The sequence below is a fragment of the Pundamilia nyererei genome, unplaced genomic scaffold (genome assembly GCF_000239375.1).
Source record: "Pundamilia nyererei isolate P.nyererei 1_Seehausen unplaced genomic scaffold, PunNye1.0 scaffold00201, whole genome shotgun sequence".
Lineage (NCBI taxonomy): Eukaryota > Metazoa > Chordata > Actinopteri > Cichliformes > Cichlidae > Pundamilia > Pundamilia nyererei.
This window is the reverse complement of record NW_005187602.1, coordinates 615,826-626,419: the sequence shown is the minus strand read 5'-3', so window position 1 is coordinate 626,419 and position 10,594 is coordinate 615,826. Positions and strand designations below refer to the sequence as shown.

Sequence of the window (10,594 nt, the reverse complement as noted above, 5' to 3'; positions counted from 1 at the left end):
CTTGGCTAGGATTAATGATGATAGGGAGGGTTTTGACAAATCGTGGGGACGTGTTTTTGGCTGAGATGGTTGGAACTTATTTGGTCAGGGCAATTATCTTTAGTCATGTTGTACGCTTGCTGCACTGTTTGTTTGTGTAGGCACTCAGTAAGGGAATGACTTAAAGATTTGAGTTAACTGATTTGAGTTTTTTTTTAATTTTTTATTATTATTATTATTATTATATTTTTTATATATATATATATTTTTTTCTGTTGTTGTTTGTTGGTTGTTTTGTTTGTTTTTGTGTTGTGAAATGTTAAAAACAAATAAAGACTTGAATTATAAAAAAAAAAGAATGTACCTACCATGTTAAAACTACAATGTCCAGAAGATGGACGACAAAAGGAGCATGTTATTTCATGCAAATTTGTTGTTGATTTGTTTCATGCAAGTTATAATATATTTTAAAATATTAAGTAAAATGTAACATATAATCAAAAAAAGAAGATAAATCTTAGTATTTATCGTGGTGGATGAGTGGAAGCAAAGAATAAAATAAATAATGATCGATCACACTAGATCTGACCTAATACGCCTACCTATATCTTACTTAGAGGTGGAAATAGCTGGGGAAACCCCTTAATATACAAGCTGCAGATCTCAAGTTTTTGGACACACACACTTCAGTGAAGGACAACGTCAACAAACCTAAACAAACAAAATGAAGTGTTTTGTTTTGGTAATAAAAGGCTACTGAAAACAAGTCACGTTTCCCAGCTAACACAGGGAAAGAGGCAGGGTAAAGCCTGGACAGGTTGCTGTTGCAGGACTAACACAGAAAGACCAACAACCATTTATGCCTATGGTACTTGGTGGTAGAACATGCAAACTGCACACCACAGAAAAGCCATGGCCAGATGGTGGAGTTGAACTCAGGCCCACACCATCATGCTGCCCACGATTCCTTCTATGGATTGATTCAGTGCAATGGATTGAGAGTGCCTGGTCGAGAGCCAACGTTTGGTGCTGAAAACCAGGACAAGTTTTGACATGAGGAACCCGTGACATGGGCACGTACTCTCTGGACTCTGTTCCTTTAAGATTCCACTATTCCAGTAAAACCCAAAGATGCTCCATTCCATTAAGATCTGTTGTCTGGGGGAGCACCTAAAATCCATTGACACTAATCGTCATGTTTTGGAAGCCAGACTGAGAAGATTTCACCTTGTTAAAATGATGCATTGTCATGCTAAAAGTAGCTATAAGATCAAACACTATACCCATATCAGGATACACATTAGCATTATGACTCAGACATAGTTTAGAGTTCAGATCATCATGAACTGGCCATAAAGGGCCTGTGGAACACCAAGAAAACACTGTCCACAATCATTACACAACTAGCCTGTATTTTTGATATACGGCAGTTCTAACCAGTCATTTAGTAACATGTTAAAAAATAATGGCAGTTAAAGCTTATGTAAGCTGGTAGAAATGAAATTAAATCAGTTGTTGTGATCAAAAATAAATGGTAGGTTTTCCCAAAGCACTTCACTTACATTTCAGTCTTGTCTCACTTTTCAGAGAAAACAATCAGTCCACATAATCACAGATGTTCCCTCCTTTGTGTCTTTTGGTTTTCAGACTCCCCACCCATCCCACCCATGTCAGCAGAATAACCTGTGACTCTGGTGAATATAAAATGTATGCGTTGCTGAGCTTTTCTGTCTGTCTTTAACTAGTCTGTGTTGTCAGGCATTGTGTGCATGTTTCTTTGGACAGAAAAAAGGCGTGGCTGAAGACATTTTTCACCATGTCGGTCTCTGCTGACCTTTGACCTCTTAACTCATCTCAATATGCTTGTTTTTCCTTACGTAGTTGTTACCATGATTAGCTCGATAGCATCCAAGAGAGTGTAGGTTGATAAACAGCTAAAAATAAAGGAAGATAAGACTAAGACAAACTCCTAATGAGATGATGGATGGTATCCTATGAAAAGCAGAGGGCACCAGTTGTGGATCTGCCAATTCTTGTGTTCTGTGGTAAATCATGATTTACACTGTGCCGGGCAATGAGCACAGGGCCCACAAGAGGACGCCATGCCCTCAGGCCACACTCATGAAGTCCGTTTATAATTGGTCAGAGACATTCACACCAGTGGCCTCCTGGAGGTCCTTGCATAAAGGAACTGATATTGGTCTTGCTGTTGGGTTGAGGACCGTCAGGCACATTGAGATAGCTTTTGGGCAGGTAGTTAGACCATGTATACACACATATGTATATACATATACATATATACATATAAATGTTTGCATGTGTACCCTATCTCCTCTTTAAAAGGTGATCAATGTGAGCGAAACAACTCCCCCCCCCCCTTTTTTTTTTTGTTTCAAAATTAAAAATGCCAAAGATAACATGGTTCTACAGGCAAACTAGTATTTTTGGACCAACAAGGTGATTTCCAGAGAGCAAGTGGCTGAAAAATTGGAATATCTTGGAATGGTGTGTAGTGTGTTCTTTGAAAAAATAAAAATAAAACAAGAAAAGCCTAACAAAATCTCAACAAGGAGAGGACAAATGATAGACTTGTAGTCAAGACCACCTAAACTGAGACCAAGACAATACCAACACCAGAGGGTATCGAGACCAAGACCAAGACAGAGACAAAAAAAGTCTTTAATCTGCAGCCAGATGCTGCTTCGTCTATGGGTGTCAGGCATATTTATGTGTTTTTGCGATGCACTCGCACAGCCCTCCTCATCGCTGTCTACTGTCTCACTCACTTACTGAGAGGACAGACACACGCTCCACTTGACTGTCGCGTCGCTCACGCTCTCTGTTTTTCACATAATGATATTATCCTATATCCTCGCATGTGATTGGCCACAATACGGAAGGATTGGAGCATAGCTGAGCCACTGTGTGAGAGCTGAGCAGCGAAAGGAAATTAAGTGAGGAGCTGGCTCTCGCTCAATGGGAGTCCACTATGATTCACTATAAAGCACTCTCTAAGCACGGCTCTTAGAGCTGATGCTTTTGTGCATGACACATTATCGAACGTGATGATGTGTGTCATGGATACTGTTGACTGACTCCAAATCTCCCGACCACTATGTCGATCTGAGAAAGCAAGACCTAGACAGCGAGACCAAGACCAACACCAAAGTCCGTCAAGACCAAGACAAGACCACATAAAAGTGGTCTCGAGACTAAGACCAGTCTCGAGACATCCAACTCTAACAAGTGAAGAAATGGCAGGCCTCCAAATGAGCATCAATATGTAGACTGGAAGTTAGGGGAGAGGTACAACAGTATATCTACAGCCAACTACATTAAAGGAAGTGGTTTGGGGATCTTTCAAAGCAGTCAGCTTCTTGAATGTACATCATTGGCTTCATTTTTCAGCATGACAATGGCTTCACTGTTTTTAAAGCAGCATGGGATCATCATGGCAGTAAAATAGCAAAAACACCTAAAGAAAAAGTTTGCAAATCCCTTCAAGAAGCCTTGAGAACAATTGATGAAAAACTTAAATTTCAAGCAAGCTGCTCAAGATAATTTTGTGTGTGCGTGACTTTTAAGACAATTAGATTTGTACATGTTCTGTATTTGCCCCACACTGCATTAACCTTTATGTTTTTAGATGTTTCAGTAAATGACTACAGCAGTGTTTCCACTTTATAAAGGTTGACTATTAATATTTTAGTATAATTCTCTATTGATCACATGAAGCCCTGAATGATGACTATTTTTAAGTTTTCCCTTGGGTGCCCTAGATTATGAACGCTTACCACTGTCTGATAACGCCATCTTGTGTCCAGCGGCGTATACATGGTAGTGAGCACTAGTGATGATAAATTTGATTCTTTTTACTGAATCGAGTTTTAATGAGTAACTCACCAAAGTGAATCGTTATTTGAGTCATTTGATTCACTGAGTCAGTCGACAAGAGAGTGCAAAAAATGTACATTTTCACTCAAACTTAATTTGTTTCTCTTTTCATGTAAATCCTACTGCTAAGATGAATGATTCTAAAAGAAAACCACTATTTTATAGAAACAAAAAAGAGCAAAAACATTTCTAAAATTAAGCAATTTCCTATCAAAATTGCTTAATAAACATTTTATTTTACTTTAATATATTTTTATTTTTTATTTTATTAGTATTTTCCTTAAATGTGTTAAATATATATATTTTCTCATCTAAATGTCCACTGAGCTGTGAGCCAGGGGGCGGTAATGCGCCTTAACATTGGTTGACAACCAAGAAAAAGAAGAAGCTGTGAGCCAGGAGGGAGGGGGTGAGTGAGTGAGTGATTCGTTCGCTTTATGATTCAGCACAGGAGGGAGAGGGTGAGCGAGTCCTGAGTGATTCGCTTACGCTTACGATTCAGCACAGGAGGGAGGGCGTTAGTGAGTCCTAAGTGATTCGTTCGCTCTATGATTCAGCACAGGAGGGAGGGGGTGAGTAGCTCAAAGTGCTGTTAGCATCTTAGCAGAGCGATGCTACTGTGAACCGAGGAGCTATTTTCTTGATGTGAGCTTCTACTCAGGGTTTTTTCTTCCAGTTCAGAGCAGAAATTTTTTTGTTACGATACTGGATGTTGTCTTTTTCTCCACAATTTTAATTATAAGCTAGATACATTTCTGCTAACAGCAACAGGGATAAGTCAGTGAGTCAGTTGGGCTTGTGAATCATGATTCATGAGTCAGTAAAGTGATTCTCGAGTATTGAACGATTCGTTCATGATTCGCGCATCACTAGTGAGCACGTCCCTGTGGGAGGAGACTGTAGCTCCCTTTCACGCAGCTTGTGTGGAAGCTTTGAGTTCGCAGTTTTGTTGACTCAACTTTTAAAGCTAGATTCTTCGGTAAGTTTAAGACCCTTATAGGGAACTTGCAGACCAAAAATCGACGGAGAAGCAACAAACCCGAAGACACCAGCTCAAAGGTCTGCTGCTAACAGGAAGTTGTTCACGTGATTTAACAAATAAAGGTAAGAAATGTTCCACATTCGCTACAATATTTATGCAGCTGTCATTGAGACTTAAATGTGTTTTTCCACTGATGTGCTAGACTACTATCAGGGTCTGTTATATCACTTACATTCAGGTCACTATATTTCATTTAGTATTATATTTTTTCCAATACATGTGTAATAAAATTAATATAGGTTCCAGACAGGTCGCCAGCAAAAACTAGTATTTTAATGACTTGCCCAAAAATTTCAAATGTTTTGGCATTTTAAGGTATACAGTGTAGATCAGTGGAGCACAGTAATGACACTGAATAATTGCAAAAAGGAAAAACAAAATGTAACAGTTGTTCTTGTTATTGACCACATTCTACAGTAGAGGTGTCAGTCATGTTAAAGGTCCAGTCCGTTTTTTGGAGGTGTGGTCTTAAACTTTTGATCAGCTGTAAAATAGCTGTTTTAGTTTAAATGTTGTTTTCAATAAATTGCATGCCCCAAAAATGTTTTCTTTCACTCCCATTTCTTCTTGTTTTCATGTTGAAACTTGTTCAGATCCAACCATGCAAAATATGATTTTTTTTTTGCCATTTTTCAAGTAGTCTTAAACTTTTGATCGGAACTGTATTTAATACAAATGCATATAATGCTTGAGTGATTCAATTCCAAATCCAAGTCAAGTAATATGTTTGTGTATTTAGTTCAGGATGGACAGGAAGCAGTGTTGTGTGAAGCTGTCGGTTCAGCCATCCAGAGGGCTCATGGATGAGAAATTCATTGTCCTCGTCCAGAATGCCCTGCCTGGTTCCCAACTGACCATCCGTGCCCTGCACCAGTGTGAAGATGGACACAGCTGGGAAGCGTTTGGTCACTACACTGCTGATACCACAGGGACCATCAATGGTACATTGTTCAGTACTGAGACCTAGAAAACTAAGAGAAGAAAATGTAGAAAGATGTAGAAAGACATTATATATAATATATACAATAGGTGAATGTGCAGTAGTAGCATGTATGCAGCAAGCAGGTGAATTCTGTACATTAAGTGAATTAAATAAGAATAGACAATCTGACTATTTTACAAAATAGACAATATGAACATATTTAAAATTAAAGGAATTTGAAATGTACATTGTGCCGGTGGGTTTAGAGTATCTAGAAGAGAGTCCTGTCTCAGTCACTTATGGATGATGTGAGAGGGCAGGTGTGTGTGTGTGTGTGTGTGTGTGTGTGTTGGGGGGGAGAGGAAGCAAGAAGAATGAGTTGAGTAAAATTTGACTTATCTGACTGTTATGTTTCACATAATGTGCCTTACAATCCGGTGCGCCTTATTGTCAGAAAAAAATGGTAGCCATGAAAGCTACCCCCAAATTTGGGATTATAGATGACAGAAATAACATAATGTAATGAGGTAATTAAAAAGTTAATTACATAACTGTCGTCAACAAAAGGTGCTTTATCTCTTGGCTATTACTGTCGCCCGGCAAAAGTTGCAGATGATATTGCTTGCAGCCGCTGCAATGCTTTCGACCAAGACAGGCGCAGATTGATGATACCATCAACATGCGCTATCGCGGCAGAGCGGTATAAAATGGTAAATGGCCTGTATTTGTATAGCGCTTTTACTAGTCCCCCTTAGGGACCCCAAAGCGCTTTACACACCCAGTCATCCATCCATTCACACACACATTCACACACTGGTGGAGGCAAGCTACAGTTGTAGCCACTGCTGCCCTGGGGCAGACTGACAGAAGAGGCTGCCATATCGCGCCATCGGCCCTTCTGGCCAACACCAGTAGGCGGTAGGTGAGGTGTCTTGCCCAAGGACACAACGACCGAGGTATAGTCAAAATCTCTACCGTTGGCCAAATTCATATCGCTTCTATCATATACCGTTTATACCGCCCACCCCTATGTGCACGTATCTAAAAGATTGTGTTTTATTTGACTTTTTTTAGTTTCAGAGGATCCCAGTATAGGTGGGACATATTCCGGAGTCGAACAGATGGGTCTACTGTGGAGCTTCAGACCAATTCCAGGCAGCAAATCTGGACTGAGGTAGTCTTTTTGTGGAGATGACACCAACGCAGAATCCAGTATTGGCACCATAGATAATTCTCCCATCTCTCCTCAGGATGCGAAAGAAGAACATCCAGACTCCCATGGAGGTCACAATTTCTGTTTACCAGGGTCACCAGACAGAGGGCTTCGCAGATCTGGTGCCATTCTCTGGTGTGGCGGTGGAGCGCTGGTATATGGCACCTGGTGTGCGTAGGATTCCAGTTACAGAAGGTGGACTCAACGCAGCCCTTTTTCTGCCCTCGGGTAAGTCCTGAAGAAGGTCCACAGTGAGATATCCTGTGGGTGTAAATTAAATCAGCACATGTTTGTTAACTTGTCTTAAGGTCCTGGACCTTTTCCTGGCCTGCTGGATCTATGGGGGGGTGGAGGGCAGTTGGTGGAGTACCGTGCAGCGCTCTTGGCCTCTCATGGATTCGCTAGTATGGCCATCGACTACCTGACCGCTAAAATCACCATGGAAACTGGAAAGATGGTGGACAACCAGTATTTTGAGGTACATCTAACAAAGTTAATGTTTTGGTTACAAGGAAACAACGTTTAAAAAAAAAGGAGATGGGTTCAGCTAGTCTCTTTCACCTCTATAGCAATGTTGACCACCCTGGGCTTCCACCTGAGTTATCCTTCTTTTTGACTCCAATGAAGACTGTAGTTTACAAAATCATATTGTCTTCAAAAAGACTTGAAACAAGCAATTAAGCCAAAAGCCAAACAAGAATGTTTACTGATGTCATAGACTGAAGGATTTCAGGTCCATTCCACAGACTTCCATACATGTCTTTTTGCAACCAGATGAATCACCATATGGATCATGGAAAACAAGGTATGTTTGAATACACTTAGACTTCTTGATACTGTTGCGTACATCAGTGAATAAAATCGGTTTTCATAGAGTCTGTGGTAAAAATGAAGTAGTCATGCATTTTGGATCTGATATTAAATGATCTTTAATGCCACTTTCCTCAAACAAAGTCTCTGCAATGTCTGATTACATGCATGCAACAGCATCCTGCCTCCAGCATTTCCTACCCAAGCACTATCTTTGTCCTTGGTTAAATTCTCTTAACCTTTCTGATGTATGAAAACAGCTCAGAAATCTCTGTATAATGTAAACCAGATGAAGTTAGAATGACAGCGAGACAGTTTACAGCCTGAAATACTTTGAATGCTACAAAGCTCTGGGCTTTTAGATGCACCATGATTCATGTCAGGTTGATTAAGACTGAATAAAACATTTGGGTGATGTCACGAGATGCCACAAAGAAATGGGACATCTGATCATCTCAAATCATGTATGCCTTAAAAGATCTTCAGTTTCTTTCATTTCAAATACTGAAATGCAAACTGCCCTTGAAGCTGCTGTCACTATGCTGTGTGTGTGTTTATAGGTAACTAGCCCCATGAAAAACTGTCTCAAAGTGTCATTCTCTTTCACACACGTCTTTAATCAGACAACAGAAACGAGAATGAAAAGTGTTGAAGTTGTTTTAGTTTAAAACGTTTAAAATCAATTAAAATTTGTTGTTCAGGTGTTATGGCATGCATGGTCCCTGCATGATTTTTAAAATATAGATGATATACCATGGACTATGGTTTCTGTCATTCTCAGTTTTAGTTTATATCTTTTGACTTTTGTACAAGATTTTGTGTTTTGCCTAGTAATTATGTTGGTACCTTTATGTTTTGAGGAATTGGGTTTGACACTTCCTGGCCCTAAAAATCCTCTTGAAGAATTCGTTTATCTAACCTTAAAGATCAAAATGAAAGTCCTGGTTTTAGTGTTACCTGTTGTCTGATATATTTTTCCACCTACAGACAGCCTACAGAGTCCTGCAGCAACATCCTCAGGTCTGCGGCAGCAAGATCGCCATGATAGGTCTTTCCTTTGGCACCAGTATCACCCTCAAGATGGCTGTTTACTCTGAAGTTATAAAAGTAAGACATATTTTTATAGTGACACTGGAGCTGGAAAATCAACATCAGTCTATTTTCAGCAACAATGCATGGTCAGGATGAAGAAATAGGTTGACCACTGGCTGTGTTTTTAAAGTCACTGGTTTTGGCAAATTGCAACTTCATCATTTCTTAGAATATTCTTGTCTACCCATCTTATTCCTAATCAGGTCTTTTTGTCAGTTGATAACATCTGTGTATTTTATGTGTTTTTTTTCCAGCTCAGTGCTGCAGTCTGTATCAGTGGGAGTCATGTGCAGCCAGTTGATGGATCTGTGGAAGAAATATTGAGATTCTTTCAGAAGTAAGTTTACGTGTTGTCAGTTACTTTTTAGTTAAAGCCAAATTGGAAATCTAATATATTGAAAGATGTTAGAATAATCCTTTTTAACTTTCCCTTTTAATTTTTTGTCCCATCAGAAATGGTGAAAAGACTCGCTTCAGTGAAAAGAACGAGGTGATCTGGCGAGATCTGCTGTTGCCCATCCCCACCGACCCTTCACTCAAAGTCAATGTGGGTACCACCAGCTAAAGCATATTTCTGTCTTAAAGCCCTTACACACGAGAGACGATAAATCCATGCTTATATTTTGTGCATTAAAAGTCACCTTTGGATTCATCTAATGTAGCCATTCACACCAACCCCGTAATTATTCCTGCTGCTGAGGTAGGATGCAGTAAGATAAACTCATCATCGCTTCACTTTATTTCTTTCACAACTAGGGCTGGGCCATATTATACCGTTCACGGTAATACCGGTACAATGTTAGGCAACGGTAAGAAAATGAAATACCGCAATAGAATATGGATAAAACGCGCATGCGCAGTGCCTTTGTTTTCATACGCACATGGCCGATTGTTGAGTGAAACGGATGAACCAGAATTGGTTTGTAAAAATGGTGCAAGTTCAGTGATGTGGAACTGGTTTGGTGTTTGTCCATCAGATACACAACAAAGCACATTTTTTTTGTAGAACATGCAAGCGGGCCGTCGTTATTGCCGTATTTGTCGGACTAAGGTGCTCGTAAATCTGGGAGTAATCTGGATCCGAAACTCCGTCCCCTTCAGGTCCCAAAGTCAAACGAACACACAGCATCACTGAGAGTTAAAAACTGTCTAAATTCTTTGATCTTTAATAAAACGATCAGCATTGCTGCTTTACCAGGTGTAACTATGAAGCTGAACATCCAGGCATCCATGAAAACAGAATTTATTACATTTAACGGAGTTAGAAGTTAGCAGGAAGCTAGTGGAAGTTAGCTCGCTAGTTTCGCTAGTTACCTAAGCATGATATAGCATGTTCTGACTGAGAGATTTCTGAGTACTGCTTTGCTATCACTTCCAACATAAATGAAGACAGGAAACTAAACAGCAGTGACGTTTGTAGGGTTACTGAAGTTGGGCTAGGTGGTATATAATGATGTGCTATGTGTAGACTTGTAGTCAAGACCGCCTAATCCGAGACCAAGACAAGACCAAGACCAGAGGGTATCAAGACCAAGACAAGACCAAGACCAGAGGGTATCGAGACCAAGACAAGACCAAGACCAGAGGGTATCGAGACCAAGGCAAGACCAAGACCAAGACCAAGTTGAGACGAGACCAAGAC

At 40.0% G+C, this 10,594-nt stretch overlaps 1 protein-coding gene across 1 annotated transcript in view; it reads left to right on the top strand.

The window, feature by feature from the left end:
- Window positions 1–4,768: 4,768 nt before the first annotated feature.
- Window positions 4,769–10,594, top strand: part of LOC102196214 (acyl-coenzyme A thioesterase 4-like) — a 33,607-nt gene continuing 27,781 nt past the window's right edge. Inside the window, exons 1-8 of the mRNA XM_005747628.1 lie at window positions 4,769–4,977; window positions 5,655–5,856; window positions 6,912–7,011; window positions 7,088–7,278; window positions 7,359–7,528; window positions 8,848–8,967; window positions 9,207–9,289; window positions 9,406–9,499. Coding sequence (XP_005747685.1) covers window positions 5,661–5,856; window positions 6,912–7,011; window positions 7,088–7,278; window positions 7,359–7,528; window positions 8,848–8,967; window positions 9,207–9,289; window positions 9,406–9,499 — 954 coding nt within the window. The 5' untranslated portion in view covers window positions 4,769–4,977; window positions 5,655–5,660. The remainder of the gene's footprint in view (window positions 4,978–5,654; window positions 5,857–6,911; window positions 7,012–7,087; window positions 7,279–7,358; window positions 7,529–8,847; window positions 8,968–9,206; window positions 9,290–9,405; window positions 9,500–10,594) is intronic.